General features: G+C 47.1%; 1 protein-coding gene across 3 annotated transcripts in view; it reads left to right on the top strand.

The window, feature by feature from the left end:
• The window catches only part of ARHGAP22 (Rho GTPase activating protein 22), a 229,692-nt gene that overhangs the window by 34,511 nt on the left and 176,008 nt on the right, over positions 1–19,173 (top strand). For all 3 annotated transcript variants that reach the window (XM_049854933.1, XM_049854932.1, XM_049854934.1), the window contains exon 2: positions 7,573–7,772. In XM_049854933.1, coding sequence (XP_049710890.1) covers positions 7,573–7,772 — 200 coding nt within the window. The remainder of the gene's footprint in view (positions 1–7,572; positions 7,773–19,173) is intronic.

Here is a 19,173-nt window from a genome sequence, read left to right as displayed (position 1 = left end):
TGCTCATACACTTACCCCCCCACATGCACAGCACACACACACTCACACTTAAATATTCATACACTTAACCCCCACATACACAGCACACACATTCACACTTAAACGCTCATACACTTACCCCCCACACACAGCACACACACACACACTTAAATGTTCATACACTTACCCCCACACACACCACACACTGACACTTAAGCGTTCATACACTTACCCACACACACACGCAGCACACACATTCACACTTAAACGCCCATACACTTACCCCCACTCACACACGCACCACACACTCACACTCACACTTAAACACTCATACACTTACCCCCCACACACGCACCACACACTCACACTTAAACACTCATACACTTACCCCCCACACACCACACACTCACACTCACACTTAAATGCTCACTTACCCCACACACACAGCACACACACACCACACACTCACACTTAAACCCTCATACACTTACCCACACACACACGCAGCACACACATTCACACTTAAATGCTCATACACTTACCCCCACACACAGCACACACTCACACACTTAAACGCTCATACACTTACCCCCACACACCACACACTCACACTCACACTTAAATGTTCATACACTTACCCCCCACATAGCACACACACTCACATTTAAACGCTCATACACTTTCCCCCACACACACAGCACACACACACGCTCACACTTAAACACTCATACACTTACCCCACACACACACGCACCACACACTCACACTCACTTAAATGCTCATACACTTACCACCACACACACACAGCACACACACACACTCACACTTAAGTGTTCATATTTACTCACTCACACGCGACACACACATTCACACTTAAACACTCATACAGTTACCCCCACACACACAGCACACACACACACTCACACTTAAATGTTCATACACTTATCCCCACACACAGCACACACACACACTCACACTTAAATGTTGATACACTTACCCCCACACACACACCACACACATTTACACTTAAACACTCATACACTTAGCCCCCACACACACACCACACACCACACACTCACACTTAAACGCTCATACACTTACCCACACACGCAGCACGCACACATTCACACTTAAACACTCATACACTTACCCACACACACATAGCACACACACATTCACACTGAAATGCTCATCCTTACCCACACGCACATGCAGCACACACACGTGCACAAACTATTTCATGCACGTTCATTTTCACACACACGAGCATATGTGTGTGCACATGTGTGGCGGCTCCCCAGAAGGAAACTGGGTCCCTTGGCAGCCCCTGCTGTTCCACCATACCCCAGCTCAACCTCCTTCCTGGTCCAGCATCATTCTGTCAAAGGATTCCATGCCCTGCCAGCCCCAGGTGTGCCCTCCAGGGACCCTGGTCTTGTAGGAAGTTTAGGGCTATACACAGACAACATATGAGAGGCTGTTACCTGTGCCATTTTAAAGATCAGATTGAAGTGAAAAGGAAGAGACTGATTTCAGTGGAGGGTCTCGGAGAGCTGCGTGGACCACACCAAGTAGAGGATAGGACCCTGACAGAGAATGTGAGAGAGAGGGCATTACCGTAGGGTGGACTTCGAGCAGGTGCGAAGTTGTCTGCTGTGAGCAGAGCCCAGGGCAGAGATTGTATCAGAGCTACCTGGGATGCTAAAAATCCAGATTCCCAGGTTCTTCCCGAGAAGTTCTGACTCAACACACCTGGAGACCTGTGTCTGTCAGGCCCCATGTGAGTGCACCGTGCAGACACCGTTGTCTACCATTAGCCTGGGCCGAGGCGGAGCTGCGTGGGGAGGGTGGGCTAGCTGCACTCCGAAGGGGCGTGCATGGCAGGGGAGCTCTGGATGGCGCTTTGTACCGAGTAGCTGCTGCAGCTGCTTTTGAGAAAGGGAGTGAAATGACTGTCTCTGTGTTTTGGAAAATTTCCTTAGTGGCTGCGTATCTCCTTGGAGATTCCCCTGGAGGGCAGGAGAGAAGCTCTGGGTGTGGTCCAAGCAGGCCTGGCCGACGTTTGAACTGCTGTAAAGGGGAAGTGGAAGGGAAGGGCAGTGCAGGGGGAGCACCTTCAGGCTTTGGCGGCTAATTCAATGCAGGGTTTGGGGGAGATTTGTCAGAACAACTCCTGGCTGTCAAGACGGGCTGGTCGGGAGCACCCCTGATGAGAGAGTGGGGTGGAGGAGCAGGCTCGGGAGAAAAACGCGAGAGTTAAATTTGGACGTAGGTTTAGGTAATCAGGGGACGCCTCTATGAAGACGTTCAGCAGACTGTGTGATGAGTGAGTCTGCAGTTCCAGAGTAAGGTCCGGGCAGAAATAAAGACTCAGGGCTCATGATAGAATAGAGGGTGGCTGGAGTCTCCTGGTGATGCAAATGATTAAGCGCTCGGCTGCTTAAAGGAAAGGTTGGTGCTTTGAGTCCACCCAGCAATGCCTCAGAAGAAGGTCCTGGCAATCTGCTTCCAAAAAGCAGCTGTTGGAAACCCTGTGGAGCACAGTTCTGCTGGACAACATGGGGTCCACGTGGGGAGGAATCGGCTTACTAGCAACTGGTTTGATTGGTTTTGTTTTTTTTGGTTGGGGGCATCCCTGGGGAAGAGCAGGGCTTTGGGAAGGGCAGAGGAAGTGGAAGCTGAAAGCGAACTCGGGGAGTGGTAAGAGGTATGGGAGGGAACCTGGGCAGAGCCAAGGAAACAGGAAGAATTTCTTGAAGGAGAAGGGATTAAAGTGCCCGGTGCCACCAAGGGGTCACGGGCTGAGACCCGAAACAAGACTGTTGGGTTTGATCAGAGCAGTTTCGAGAGGACGAAGTCTCCAAATAGAAAGGATTGGCCGGGCCTGGGCAGTAGGGAAGGAGAGGCTGTGTGTGGGCTGCTCCCTCAACAGATGCTTGTCGGGGAAAGGCACTGATTTCAGCCAAGAGGCAGCAATGCCCCATCAGCCCTCCTTCCCCAATCCGAGCCCCAACTCCCCCACGTTAGGCCGCTGGAATTCTGATCATTTCAAGGCTCAGGCCACTGCTCCCCCTCGGGGTCCTCTGAGCCCGTGCCTGACTCTCATGTGACCTGCGGCTCTTCATCCCTGAATGGTTGTACTTTGTGATTTACTTCCCTGGCAGACTCGGGGCCTCTCAGGGACATGATCAACTCAGGATTCTACGCTTTACCTGGAGTTCAGCAGACTGTGGATGAATGAATGAATGCATGAATGATGTGCTTGTGAGCAGAGTAGTGACAACTCTGAGAAGGGTAAAGAGCACCCCAGTCACAGCCCCGCCCTGGGCCTGGCTCTTGGGCCATCTCCAGAAACTCGAATCAGTTCTGGGGCCTTCGAACATCAGAGCTGTTTGATTTGAATGCTTGATTTAACTATTTACAGCACTGAATACATTGATTAAAGGAAGTGCTGAGGACAGGAATGATAGTTATTAATAACTTATAATGATATTTTCCCTTCAAGAAGTTAGATCAGCTTTATAAGTAACATCTGTGTGTTGATCACATAGAAAAACCTCGGCTGGTGTGATAAACTCAGCGGTGTCTGCTGGAAGCTCCTCTCTGGTGAACTGGAGGGGCAGGAGCTGGCCTTTCCTCTCCTCCACCAGGGTCTAGGGGCAGGGCTGGGTGAGGCCCTCAGGGATGTGAGCATCAGCTGAAATAGAGCCTGGCGATAGCTTCCTGCCTGAAGGCCTCCCCAGCCTGCTCCCTCCATACCTGCAGCTCTCAGGAGGGCTACTGCCCGGAGCTTGGGGACCAGGGCCAAGAACACCCTCACTCTGTTGCCCTGCCTCACTGAGGGAACTCCAAGCTAGTCTTGCAGCCAGCCCCATAGTCATTGATGACCAAATATGCTAGGCACCTGCTCATCACCAGGCTCTGTATCCATGGTTCCTGTGCCCAGAAAGCTGAGCCTTCAGGAGCAGACACACCTGGGAAGAGCACCTCCACAAATGCCACCTAGCACCCTGACAGAAAGATCACTGGTGCCCTTCAGGTCTTTATTTCTGCCTGGATCTTATTCCAGAACTTGTCTCATATATCAAACCATCTGCTGGGCATCTCCATGGAGGTGTTCCCCTGATGAGTCGCTGGGTTTTTATTAAGCTCCTACTACGTGCCTGCACTGTGCAGGGTGCTATGAGGGATGTGGAAGGAGGGTGAATGCATTCCCAGCTCTGACAGCACTTATAATCTCATTGAAGGAGTCACTTCAGGCATGTGTGGTAGAAGAAAAGAGAGCAAAATTGGGGATGTGGTCCTAGAGCACCCCATGAGGGGCCCTAGAACTCTCCACACTAGGGTGCTAGAACGCTCCATGACAGGGCGCTAGAATGCTCTGTGATGAACATTGGAATGCTCCATGAGGGGGCACTAGAACTCTCCATGCCAGGGTGCTAGAACTCTCCATGATAGGGTGCTAGAACTCTCCATGACGGGGCGCTAGAACTCTCCAAGACAGGGCACTAGAACTCTCCATGACAGGGCACTAGAACTGTCCATGACAGGGCACTAGAATGCTCTGTGGTGAATACAGGAATGCTCCGTGAGGGAGCAATAGAACTCACCATGACAAGGTGCTAAAATGCATAGCCCTGGGAGGGGGAGGGCCCCTTCGGGTGCCATACCCACAATCTCAGCCCTGCCTCACCCAGGCAGTGAATTTCTTCCAAATCTGCATCTTCCCCTGCAGGGCTGCTGAGGTTGGCAGAGCAGCCGGGCCTGGGCAGGGAAAACATCAGACTAGGTGTGCAGGTGCCTGGAAATGAAAGGGCAGCCCTCCCAGAGCTGCAGGAAACTTCTGGGGAAGAGGGCTGGAGTGACTCATGGACCCAGGGGGACTCCAGCTGTTGAGAGCTTCCCACCCCCACCCAGCCTCTTCTGCCAGAGGCCATCAGCTCAATGGGCAAAGGGAGTGAGTAGACGCTTCAGAGTTGGTAAAAGCCCATAGAGGAAGATCAGCCTGATGAGTGACCCAGAGGCCGGGTGAGCTAAGTTACAGCTGTCACTCCATACCTACCAGAAATGGAGTGGGAATATTCAGATTACGATATTTAATACTGATGGCTGTGGACAAAGGGGCACACTAGCATAGTTTGGTGGTGTAACACTTGACACTGCCGCTAGAAGACACGGTGTGTAATGGCCCTTAAGAACCAAGGGCCCTAGAAAGGTCCATCCCTTCTGCTCCATGAGCCCACTGCTGGGAGCCATCTTCAGGTGACAGTTCTGCACAGGGATGCCCACCACACCATTTCTGTGACCATCATCATCATTGTCATCACAGTCACCAGTTGCTGGGGCTTGTAGTGCCAAGTACTCTGCCTGGTGTAGTTATCTCTCCTCCTTTAAGTCGTTCACTCTGCAGGATCAGGTATCACCATCCCAGATGGACCCAGCTTGCTGATGAGCAGACTGAGGCACACACAAGTCGCAGAGCTGGTAATGAGCCAGAACCAAACTCAGGATCCAGGCCCAACCTTAGTCCAAAGCCTCTATGTCTTTATCTGGGTCCCACTGCCTCCTTAATTAGATAACTAACATTGGAAAGAATCCAAATGCCCAGCAGTGTGGGGATTTTTAGGTAACATGTAGTCCACCGGTTCATAGGGAGGGTACGTACCTGTTAGAAATAAAGGGGGAAGCACAGTTACGCTTGGAGCAAGACCAGCAGGAAGGGGACAAGTGGAGGTGTGGATCAGCCTGTAAATGGGATAACATGTGGAACTCACACCCAGGGGGAGGTGTGGCTGGACTTCACAGAGGGGACTGGTGTCCAGGAAGGAGCTGGGCTGTGCAGCCCAGACTGTCCTGGTGCTTCCCCAGAGGTGCCTTCCTTTCTGAGTCTCTGGATAAAACCCACTGCCCTCAGGGATTGCCAGTCCCCCTTCAGTGCTCTGGGTCAAGCATGGAAAGAGCCCACTTCTGTCCGTGCCGAAGTACAGCTGGCTTTACTGGTAGAACTAATGAGACATTTCCTCCCATCCCCATCCTCAGTCTTGTGGGTCAGAAAGGCAACTACGTGGATGATTGCCAGCCGCCAGGCTGGGTGTCCTGATGGGGAGGGAAGACTGTCAAGAGGAGATTGGGAAGGAAGGCTCCCTGGAGGAGGGGTTATTTGAGCTGGAGCTTGAAGGATGGGTAGTAACTTACCACGCAGCCAGAACTAGGGCTGTGTGGGCAAGGCCGGTAAGAAAAGTCAAGGTAAGTGGGAAAGCAGGGGCAAAGGGCAGGCCAGGCTGAGGGAGCTGTGGCCACTGGTGTGACAGTAGAGCTTACACACACATACACACACACATTCACACTCACACATACACAGTCCCACAATCATAGGCGCAATGCAAGAACTGAGGGCTGTAGGGACCATGTTCCAATCAGAAGTTAGGATCTGTCATCTAACAATTACAAGCATGATTACATTTGAACCCAGAAGTGTTCCTCCAGAGTCCAGGATGGCCCCTCCTAGTGACCGCTGCAGCAGAACCCTTGACACAGGCCAGGGAGAGGGGAGGGTTTTCCTTGGGACAGAGGAGAGAGGGCAGGAACAAGGAGGGGAGGGGGAGGCCTGTGACGGGGCAAGAGCCTCAGTCATCCCCATGAAGGGCAGCAGTGGCCCTGCAGAGCACTGGCAGGGGCCTGCTGCAGGGCAGAGGGGCTCCCGGGCACTCAGAAGCAGTTCTGCCAGGGAGCCACCAGCATGTCACCAGCAGCAGCTGAAGCAGACCACCCTGTAGTCCAGTTCCACCTGCCAGCATTTTTCTCCCAGGAGCTGGTCCCAGGGAAGCAGCAGTGCGGCTTCGGGGCGCTGATGTCTCCAGAGAGGGCTTCATATAAACCAGGGAGAAGGTTGAGATGGAGGCACCATGGAACCCAAGTGACAGGAGCCCTACTAGGATGTGAGCACTGCGAGGACAGGGCTTTACCTGTTTCTTATCTCACTGCTTTATCCCCAGTACCTGGGACACTGCCTGGCCAGAGTGCCAGTGGCCGTCCAGTCAGCTCCAACTCCTGGTGAGCCCATGTGTATCAGAGTGGAACTGTGCACCATATGGTTTTCAATGGCTGATTTTTCAGAGGTGATCACCAGGCTTTTCTTCCAAAGTACCTCTGGGTGGACTTGAACCTCCGACTGTTCAGTTAGCAGCTGAGTGTGTTAACCATTTGCACTACCCAGGGACTCCTGGCACATAGTAGTTACTCTGTAAATATTTGGTGAGTGAATAAGTGAATGAGTTATTGAATGAATGAAGTGATGGCTAGATGGATGAACGTACCTGAGAAGTGGGTAGCATGGGATCCCAGAGACAGAGCAGAAGCTAACCAGGCAGCCTGGGTGGGTAAACTCAGACGCTGCTGCTCCTACCATGCTGATGTTGCCGCCTCTGTGGCTGCAGGCCACAGCCTGCAGGCACAGATGGCCAGATGCCCCTCCAGACCCCGGGGGGCAGGAGTGAGAAGGCCAAGTTTGCTGGGCTGAGCCCCTGTGCTGCAGTCACAGGTAGCCAGGATGCTGCCGGCTCTCACACCTACCCTGTGTGTTCTTGCTTCCAGCCCGCTCCAAAAGCCTGGTGATGGGGGAACAGAGCCAGAGCCTGGGACGGTCGCCTGGACCCCACAGGCCGGGCCCCGTGCTGAAGGCGGGCTGGCTGAAGAAGCAGAGGAGCATCGTGAGGACCTGGCAGCGGCGCTGGTTCGTGCTCCGTGGGGACCAGCTCTTCTACTACAAGGACAAAGGGGAGACCAAAGCCCAGGTGAGTAGTGCAGGCTCCGAGTGCAGCTGGATGATGCTTGGGGAGCAGGGAGGCAGAGAAAGCTTCGCTGCAGGACCCCCACCTCTCAAGCACCCGAGCCACTGATTCTACTCAGAGTGACATTTCCACAGGATTTCCAGTGTCTTCTAGGCTCAGCTCTCGTGTTCCTACTGTGACAGCTGGGTTTGCTGAAACATATCCACAGCTGTAGAAATGAAAATGCTCCCTTGTAAAGTTGGTAGAGAACATCTCTGCAAAGCTTAAGAAAACGAGGCTCCCCATGCTCTTTTCAGCCCCTCTGTGCTTCCAAGGAGGACACACGTGCACCCGTTTTGTTAATTCCTTCCTGTAGTAAAAGGGTGCCCAGCAAAGCTAGCCTGCAGCTGAAATACTGGTCCATGGTGGAGCCCTCAGCTGGTGCCTTTGCCTCGAAGTAGCTGCTTCTGTTTCCCACCAGCACTATAAGGTCCGCCTTCGTGCTGAAAAGGCCTGCCTCACTACCCGTATGGCAGTGAATTCACTCGCTCAGGGCTCCATCCCACCAGAGTGGGCCAGGTCACCACTGGACCACACACACATGACATGAGAAGCTCAGCTTCTTGCCATCCAGGACCTCAGACTTGAGGAGTAGTCAGTGTAATCTTTGTCATAGGTTTCAGAGAGAGCAAGATACCTTGGAGGTATCCACATTTCTCTTGGAAAAGTCGGGGAGGGAGCTTAAATGACTTGTCCACAGGAAGTTCCCAGTTATTGTCTGAGTCAGAAAGAGAAGCCAGTCTCCTTGTTCAGGTTCAGGATCACAGAGCCTAGGGTGTGGGAACCCTGGGCATTTTGGCAGCTCCCACCATGTGGGAGATGCCCTGGGGTGAAAGACAGAAGCGGGTGCTTAGTGATGAGCAAGTGTGAGGGGTATACAAGGCTGTAGCACAGGGTAACACTGACTTCAAAGTGAGAAAATGACCCTTTTCACTCTTCTTTGAAGTCTTCTGAGTCTACCAAGGGTGCAGTCTCAATTCAGCGCTAGCATATCTTTAACGCTTACTTTGCCAACACTTGCCGTCCTATCTTTTAAACAAATGAGGCGAGGGGCAGCTCAGAGCCTTAAGTAGCAACAGGAACTAGCTGGAATATAGTGATTTTCTGTTTTCACTCTGTTCGTTCTAATGGTTCCCTTCTGCCTTAGTTACCTTCCACAGCTGTAAACAGAAATACCACAAAAGTGTCTTTAAAGAACAAAAAGTTATTTTTTCACTTCTGGAGGCTAGATGTCGAAATCAGGGTCTCCACAGTGTCGACTCCTTCCTTGTTGGGAGCCCTGGGCATCTCTTGGTTCCTTGGCTTGTAGACTATCCTCACATGCCCTCTGTCTTCCCTGGTGGACACGTCATCAGAAGGGATCAGTCACTAAAGGAGGACATCATGTCTGGTGAAGTAGAGGGCCAGTGAGGGTGGAGGTACGTGTCTCTGTGTCCGATCTGCTTTTTTTATAACTCAGAAGTGATTAGATTTAGAACCCACCCTGCTCAGGCGTGATCTAATTAACATAACTGAGAAAGAGCTATTTCCAAATATGATTACATCCACAGGTATAGAGGTTAGAATTCCAACACCATAATCTGGGGAGAACACAATTTAAATAACACTTCTTTTTATGGAAAGTAATACTGGTTTCTATTCATGACAGTGATCTCATGTTTTACTTTCTAAAATATATTTAAGTCAAAAACAAAAAAAAGGGACTGTTTAAGGAAAACTTTTACATAAGTAATAGTGCACATGAAAGGTGCATATGACAAAAATCAGGAAGTGGATCTTGAAAAGTGCAAATTTAGGAAACACTGATCTTGTCCAGCCTCCTTGCTTTTATAAGGAATGGAAGCAGCCCCCAGAAAGATTAAGTGGAACAGATAGGAACTTCAGAGTCAGTTCTGAACTCAACTTCTGGCTCTGCCATACTAGCTATCTGACTTTGGCCATGTTGCTTATTAATTTATGTTAGGTTTTATCATAGAAACAGTCATGCTAAGGATTAGATTCTGCCACATATGCATAACCAAGCCCAATTCCTAGCACATTCCAAAAACCAAAACTGAACCCACTGCCATCAAGTCGATTCTGACTCATAGTGACCCTGTAAGACAGAGTAGAGCTGCCCCATAGGGTTTCCAAGGCTGTAAATCTTTACAGAAGCGGACTGCCACATCCTTCTCCCACGGAGCGACTGAGGGGGTTCAAGCTGCTGATTTTTTGGTTAGCAGCCAAGCACTTTAACTGCAGCACTACCAGGGCTCCTTTCCTAGCGCCTTAGGTACTTAAATATGAGCCCTCCTTCTCCCCCAGCCTCACCTTTGCCTTGGTCTCATCTGGCCTCACTCCTAAGCCTACTCTCCAGGCCTAGGGCCACACCTTTGGGCTTGCTGACTGCTATTTAACTTTTGCACTGAAGACCAACCTTGGCCCCTCAGCTGTGTCTTACCTTCCTGGTTGACCTTTTGGTCACCAGTCACTCTGAAGACTGTCACCAAAACTGCCAGGGTCCCGAGTCTTTCAGAGCCCTGCCTATGGCCCCTCTGTCACCCGCTCCTGTCCCAGCCCACAGTGTCATCTCTTGGGTTAACTGCATGGTTTCCCAACATATTCCTCATAGTGGGCCCTAGGTGGTCCAGGCATCCTCCACCCATCAGCGGTACCTCCATAAGGAGCCTTCATCTCCCAGAATTCCTGAACTGACTCTCCCTCCACCTGACACCTTTTCCAGACCTCCAGTTACTTCTGGTGGAAGCAGCTAATAACATGCCCAGTTACCAGTCTGGACACAAGAGCAGCCTTCGGGTCCAAGCCGAACTAGACCAGGTGCACTAAGCAAGGGGCAAAATGGGTAAGGGTCGGCATGAATCCAATTCCCAAAGTATGGAAATGGATCCAGCCCTCATCCTCCCACTTCTCCATCCTTGTCACTAGCCGCCCAAGCAGCATTCTCTCTCTGACACTCATCAACCAGAGGTGGGTCAAAGCTCACAAGTTACATGGACACCGTCTTTCAGACTGCCAAATGAGCAGAACCAGCCCCTGCTGGCTCTCACTGCCTCCGTGGGCTTGTTAATCCATTGGAACAACTCACAGAACTTCACGGAGACTACACTGTACTTACAGCTACAGATTTATTACAGTCCAAAAGGTTACAAATGAAGAGACAAATAGGGTGAGGTCTGGGAGGGTCCCTGACTTGAGGCTTCCATGTCCCAAGGGATGTACTACTCTTTCCATGCATGATCACCAACCAGAAATTCATCTGAGCCTTAGGGTTTAGGGCTGTTATTATCCCCACCACTGTAGCCATGATAAATTACATCATGCTTCCTGAGGCTTAGTCAGCATCAGGCCTCAGGTAGTCCCTTTTACTCTGGTCAGCCCCTACTCATTAGCCTCAGGTGTTAGTTTGGCTAGGAAGAACCAAGAACAAAGACCAAATTGTTTTCTGCAAGGTGATTCCACGATGGCTTCGAACCAGTTCGAATGGGTTCAGTCATGGCTAATGAAACGAAGCCAGAACACACCCGAAGTTTTACAGTTTGGGTGATTCATTAACAATAACCAGAATGGGAAAAATTACAGGCCAAAGCCCTGAAATGGGAGATTCAGAAGAGGCATAGTGAGCCCTTTCAGGAGCCTGATTCATGTGATGGGATTATTGGCAAGATTGTGGAGAGCTACACACATTCAAAGAGGCACAGTTGGCTGCCATCTTTGAGCAGGGCACTGCTGTTTCTGACTCTGCTCAAAATCCCATGGGCATGAGATTTGGTTGCTATGCAACACGTATGCTGCCCTTGTTTTCTAAGAGGGAGATTGGGTTTCCAGCAGGGCTTTGACCTGTAATTTTTCCAGTTCTGGTTATCATCCCAGTTCAGCCAAATTTAAAAAAAAAATGGGTCTGATCTGGTTTCGCTTCATTGGCCATGACTGAACCTAGAAGGATGGATTCGAAGCCCCGACTTCCACATCTCACACTAGGGCATTAATCACCAGGGAGCACATAAGATCCCTAGAAGGAGGCGTCATCTTCAATAGATATCAGACCATGCTTTCTGGGGCCTGGCTGGCATTCCTGACACTCCCTGGAACATAATAAGCAGGGACTCAAGCCTCAAATTATTCCTTCCTTCCTGCAATTCTCCCTCCCCAACAAAGCCCACTCCTGTGGCAGCCGCATTGCACAGGTTCCCAGTCTAAAGACCACTATTTATCAAATATGACTTACTTGGCTTATACAGTATGATTTCCAAACTGCATGTCTGCTGGCAAGATAGCCTCACAAATTTATATTTAATTGCATCTAACTACAAGCAATGACTATTTCCAAACGTCTAGTTCCTGGAAAAATGTGTCCTGCTCACTGTTTACAGTGACAGAGTGCCCACATGGTCAGCACCCCCTGTTAGGAGGCCTGCATTACCAGCTGGAATTGTCAGCAGAAAGGATGTCCAGCTACTTTTGATTCTGCCCAGAGCTACTATTGCATGACGATTGCTCTCAGCTTACATTCCTGGTCCTCTCCTCAAAGCCCTTATCTCTTCCCCTGCCTTCTCACTGGCAAGAGGATCATCAGAGGACACAGAGCACAGATATAAAGCCAAGTTGAAATGTAGAGAGAGGACATGGCTTGCACAAGCTCAGATGGAAAAACTAGGCAACAGCACTTTAAAACAGAACCTGAAAGTGAACCCTTCTCCCTCAGCTTTTTCTAATAAATGGCCAGGGTAGTTTCCAAAAGACAGACCCTTCAGTTTCATTAATAGAGGATTCAAGATCTTTTCACCTTAATGGTTTTAGTTTCTTCTTGAAATGCCTATTGAGCCATGATAACTCCTGCCACACTCTTTGTCAGCCTGATCCATTCCTCCTGTTTGACTTTCAATCTTTAGTTATTCTAGTCCTGCATTTCTGGGTCCCTTGGCTTTGAAAAGAAATGGGAAGTATTTCTTCCAAAACATAAGAAGGAAAAAATGTAACCAATTAAGTATGACCAGTCCAACCAAGGGCAGAAAAATGGGAAAGGAAAAAACAAGAGAGAAGTGTAAATAGAAAACAAAAAATAAATAAGCAAGTGGCAGGAACAGGTACAAACACTTCAGTTATAATAAATGTAAATACGTTAGATTCATCTATCTCTTAAAAGACATAAGATGGGAGATCAGCAATAAGTAGGACAGAAAGCAGTATACAAAAAGGTTGAAAACAAAAAGAATGAAAAAAGATAAACCAGCAAATGCTAGCAAAAGAAAGCAGATTTAGCAACATAAAATAAAATGAAGTACAATTTAAGGAGATAAGAACAAACAGGAAAAAGGGAAATATTTCAAATGTAATGACCTACTAAGAAAAGAGAGCAGCCCTAAACATTTATGTTCCTAACAGCTATGGCCTGGTGGCACAGTAGTTAAGAGCTCGGGCTGCTAACCAAAAGGATGGCAGTTCAAATCCACAGTGGCTCTTTGGAAACCCTATGGGGCAGTTCTACTCTGTTATATAGGGTCGCTATGGGTACGAATCGACTCGATGGCACACGACAACGAGAAAAGAGAGCATCCCTAAACATTTATGCTCCTGACAACATAGCTTTGGAGAATACATAAAAAAAGAATACTCGTTGGTTTCCATTTTTTCAAATTTATTTTTCAAAAAATGAGATTATAGAGACACATTCACTGACAATAGTGCAAAAGAAAAAAAATCCTTAGAAATTAAGAACAAAGGGATATCAATTGAGGATATATATGCCAGAGACACAGGGAGAACTATATATATAAGAATTAAACATATACATACTTTATAATGCTTCTTAGAAGTAAGAATGACGAGACTTTGTCTCACATACTTTGGACATGTTATCAGGATGGACTAGTCCCTAGAGAAGGACATCATACTTGGTAAGGTAGGGGACAGAGAAAAAGAGGAAAACCCTCAATGAGATGGATCGACACAATGCCTGCAACAGTGGCCTCAAACATAGCAACAATTATGAGGATGATGCAGGACTGGACAGTGTTTCATTTTGTTGTACATAGGGTCGCTGTGAGTCGGAATCAACTTGACAGCATCTAACAATAATAACAACACACTTTATAATATGTCCCAAGTTAATGAGAAAATCAAAACTTAAACGTCCAGTTATGGATGGCAGATTTAATAATCACATTTGGCTTCTCCATATCCCAAAACTCCACTAAACAAAAATAAGGTATGTTGGGAAGGTGTGAGTTCACCTAGGTGAAAAGAACAGGAGTGGGGAGATAGATAGCAGCAACTGCCTTCTGGATGCTAGAAAGCAGATGGGTGAGGGACAGCTGATTTAACAGACCCTAGCTAAGTGACTCGAGGGCACTGGGTGGGTGTAGAGAGCTAAGTGTCCAGCAGGCAGGAGGGAGAGCACAGAATCCATCTGGTTTGCAAAGTAGAACTCTTCAAAGACCCTGGACTTGGCAGGACCAGGTCTCTCTGGAAATGAAGGCAAAAGAGGAACTAAAAACAGAACTGGTGGAAAGTCACTTTAAAAAGCAATTAAATCCCTGATCTCCTGAACAACCCAGTACAAAAAGGTGAGTGTCTCCTCACTCAGATGGAAGAAGATTGAAGATTTTTTCTCTGGGGAGAATAAGAAAGAGGGGCTTTGGGCTGAAGACACTAGGCCCACTTGGTGGTGGGGGTACCATACTGAAAATAGAAAGATTAGGTAAAATTTACATCCAAACCAGTTAGTTAGCACCCATCCCCTGTCTTCATCCATTGTGGGGCACCTAGGCCCCACCTGTCAGGAGTAGCCCCTAGGAAGAAAACTGAAGCATTTTCACTAAAGAATCTGGTGGGTCACACAACCGCCAGTCAGCTCTTTGAAGAACCAGTCCTAAATGGGAGTAAAGAGCCTTGGGTCACCAGACATTTTAGGAAAGAATCTAATATGAAGGAGAGGAAAACAAAGCAAGAGATTAAGTTTGAGGGACTATGCAGGGTAAAGAAAATGTTTAAACAAGACAATGTTTAACCTCCTCAGAAAGTGACTATAAAGATGGAACAGTCAGAAAACAAATTGGCTCACAGAAATCAGAAATAAGATACCAGAAATGAAAAATTCAACAGAAGAGTTGGAGGAGAGTGAGGCCAAGATGGCGGAGTAGTTAGACATTTCCGGTGATCCCTCATAAAATGAAGACCTGAAAAAACAAGTGAAACGATTATATGTATGACAAGCTAGGAGCCCTGATAACACTGAGAAGAATGGGAATTCCAGAATACTTAATTGTGCTCATGAGGAACCTTTACATAGATCAAGAGGCAGTTGTTCGGACAGAAAAAGGGGATACTGACTGGTTTAAAGCCAGGAAAGGTGTGCATCAGGGTTGTATTCTTTCACCATATCTCTTCAATCTGTATGCTGAACAAATAATCTGAGAAGCAGGACTATATGAAGAAGAATGGGGCATTAGGATTGGAGGAAGACTCATTAACAATCCGCTTTATGCAGATGACACAACCTTCCTTGCTGAAAGTGAAAAGGACTTGAAGCACTTACTAATGAAGATCAAAGACTACAGCCCTCAGTATGGATTACACCTCAACATAAAGAAAACAAAAATCCTCACAACTGAACCAGTGAGCAACAGCATGATAAACGGAAAAAAGATTGAAGTTGTCAAGGATTTCATTTTACTTGGATCCACAGTCAACAGCCATGGAAGCAGCAGTCAAGAAATCAAAAGATGCGTTGCATTGGGCAAATCTGCAACAAAGGAACTCTTCAAAGTGTCGAAGAGCAAAGATGTCACCCTGAAGACTGAGGTGCGCCTGACCCAAGCCATGGTATTTTTAGTTGCATCATATGCATGTGAAAGCTGGACAATGAATAAGGAAGACTGAAGAAGAGTTGACGCCTTTGAATTGTGGTGTTGGTGAAGAATATTGAACATACCATGGACTGCCAAAAGAACGAACAAATCTGTCTTGGAAGAAGTGTGGCCAGAATGCTCCTTAGAGGCAAGGATGGCAAGACTGCGTCTTACATACTTCGGACATGTTGTCAGAGGGATCAGTCCCTGGAGAAGGACATCATGTTTGGCAGAGTACAGGGTCAGCGGAAAAGAGGAAGACCCTCAACGAGGTGGATCGACATGGTGGCTGCAACAACGAGCTCAAGCATAACAATGATTGTAAGGATGGCGCAGGACTGGGCAGTGTTTCGTTCTGTTGTGCATAGGGTCACTATGAGTTGGAACTGACTCAACGGCACCTAACAACAACAACAACAACAGGAGCCCTGAACATCAAAGGCAACGTTAGAAAACGGACAGAGCAGCAGGGAGAGGGAGAGACGGTTCAGAAGCAGTGAGGAGTTGCTGGACCTGAATCACCAGGAATCCTCAGGCACGATCCCAGGAGAGACTATGTGGTAGCATTCTAAATACGGTTTCCTCAGGGAGAGGTAGTAAGCCACACAGCCTAATCACACCTCTGGAACCAGAGAAAAATGGCTGTCTCAGCAAAAGCTAAGTACTTGCATTTATTTTACCATGCCCCGAGCCCCCAATCTGGCTTCAGTGGTTGCCGATTTCTCTGGGCCTGAGATAGGTCCTGCTGCACGCTCTGAGCCATTCTCCCATCCTTGGAGAAGAAATAAATTAACAATTGGGGGGAAAGATAATCTGCCAGCTCCACTATGCTGGGGGAGCTCAGGACAGAAGCAGCTCCTGTCCAGGCACAAATGGTCAGCGGACTTTGTATAACTTTCACCCCTGCATGGACCTGTGTGGGCCCATTTCAGGAGAATAGGCCCTTGTTGGCAGGTGGCTACAGTTTCAGCTGTGCGGTGGAGAGGTGGGTTTTTGAAGTTTGACACCCCTTTGCCTATTAAAAAGGGTCCTCACCTATCCACATCAGGGGCCTAAGGACTGGTGGCTTTACCCATGTCACCTAGCCGCCCGTGACAGAGGTCCAAGGATAAGTGGTACCTCCCAGTTCTTACAACAAAAAGCAATGGGTGCCCATGGCCTGGCTGCAGAACCACCCACCAGTGTGCTCTAGGGCTCAGGGATGCACTTTCTTCACAAGACTTGGGGGATGGATGTCAGCCTCCTGTCTTGTTCAGAGCGTGACTCCCTGGTGCAACCAGATACCTGTGCCTACACCAATCACCCCTGCCCCTCTAAGACTGTAGGACAGAGCCTGTACCACACACTTGATGACCAAATACCTGGATACCTGAGCTGAATCCATACAAGAAAAGTGAATGGACTCCTAGGCTCATATACATGATAACAGCTCTAGCCATCTGGTGGCAAGACATTAGAGCTTCAAAGGCGAAAACAATCAAGCTAGCTCACTCAAGCTGCCTATTTGGGCATATCAAAACAAAACAAATCAAGAAGCTGGGATACAGTATGCCAACATAAAATAAACTAATACGATAACTTATAGATGGCTTGGAGAAAACAGTTAATATCAGTCACATAAAGAGGCAGACCATGATCGCTTCAACAAGCTCTCAAAACAAAGAATCAAGGAATCTTCCAGATGAAGGCATCTTCCTGGAATTACCAGATGTAGAAAGAAAAAATTAATGTATAGAACTCTTCAAGACATCAGGAAGAAGATCAGGCAAAACACAGAACAAGCCAAGGAACACACACCTAAAGGGGTTGAAGAGATTAAAAAGGTTATTCAAGAACATAATGAAAAATTTAATAGGCTGCAAGAATGCATAGAGAGACAGCAATCAGAAATTCAGAAGATTAACAATAAAGTTACAGAATTAGACAACTCAATAAAAAGAGGAGCAGAATTGAGGAACTGGAAGGGAGAATTAGTGAGATGGAAGAATATATTGGAACCAATATATTCAAACAAAAATCAGTCAAAAGAATTTTTAAAAAGTGAAGAAACGCTAAGAATCACGTGGGACTCTATCAAGAGAAATAACATACAAGTAATTGGAGCCCCAGAACAGGGAGATATACCAGAAAATACAGAGAGAATTGTTGAAAATTTGTTGGCTGAAAAATTCCCTGATATTGTGAAAGATGAAAAGATATCTATCTAAGATGCTTATTCAACTCCACATAAGGTAGATCTCAAAAGAGAGTCACCAAGACATATTATAATCAAACTTGCCAAAACCAAAGATAAAGAGAGAATTTGAAGAGCAGCTAGGGATAAATGAAAAGTCACCTACAAAGGAGAGTCAATAAGAATAAGCTTGGACTACTCAGCAGAAACCATGCAAGCAAGAAGGCAATGGAATGACTTATATAAAGCATTGAAGGAAAAAAGTTGCCAGCCAAGAATCATATATCCAGCAAAACTGTCTCTGAAATATGAAGGCAAAATTAGGACATTTTCAGATAAACAGAAGTTTAGGGAATTTGTAAAAACCAAACCAAAACTACAAGAAATATTAATGGAAGATCTCTGGTAAGAAAATCAATAATATCAGATATCAACCCAACACCAGAACACAGGACAGAGCAACCAGATGTCTACTCAGTTAGGGAAATCACAAAAATGCTCAAAACATGGAAAAAAGATGTCATTATGTAAAAAATGAAAATATTAAAACAATAAAGAGGGACTAAAAAATGTAGTCATAGATCTTTCATACAGAGAGGAAGTCAAGGCGATATAAAGAAATAAAAGTTAGGTTTAAACTTAGAAAAACAGGGGTAAATATTTAAGGTAACCACAAAGGAGACTAGCCATCTTACTCATCAAAATAAAATACGAGAATAAAATAAAGACTCAGCAAAAACAAAATCAACAACATGAATAAGAGGAAAAGACAATATATAAAGATAAACTACTCAGCACAAAAAATTAAGTGGGAAAAAGAAACCGTCAACAACACACAAAAAAAGACATCAAAATGACAGCGCTAAACTTGTACCATCCATAATTACATGTGAATGGACTAAAGGCACCAATAAAGAGACAGAGAGAGGCAGAATGGATAAAAAAACATGATCCACCTACATGCTGCCTACAAGAGACACACCTTCAACTTAAAGACACAAACTAAAACTCAGAAGATGGAAAAAATGCATCAAGCAAACAACAATCAAAAAAGAGCAGGAGTGGCAATATTAATTTCTGACAAAATAGACTTTAAAGTTAAATCCACCACAAAGGATAAGGAAGGACACTACATAGTGATTAAAGGGACAGTATACCAGGAGGATATAACCATATTAAATATTTATACACCCAGTGACAGGGCTGCAGGATACATGAAACAAACTCCATCAGCATTGAAAAGTGAGACAGCTCCACAATAACAGTAGGAGACTTCAACACACCACTTTCAGTGAAGGACAGGACATCCAGAAAGAAGCTCAATAAAGGCAAGGAAGATCTAAGT

This window comes from Elephas maximus, chromosome 16 (assembly GCF_024166365.1).
Source record: "Elephas maximus indicus isolate mEleMax1 chromosome 16, mEleMax1 primary haplotype, whole genome shotgun sequence".
Lineage (NCBI taxonomy): Eukaryota > Metazoa > Chordata > Mammalia > Proboscidea > Elephantidae > Elephas > Elephas maximus.
Note: the sequence above shows the minus strand (reverse complement) of the source record. Positions and strands in the feature narration are given on the sequence as shown.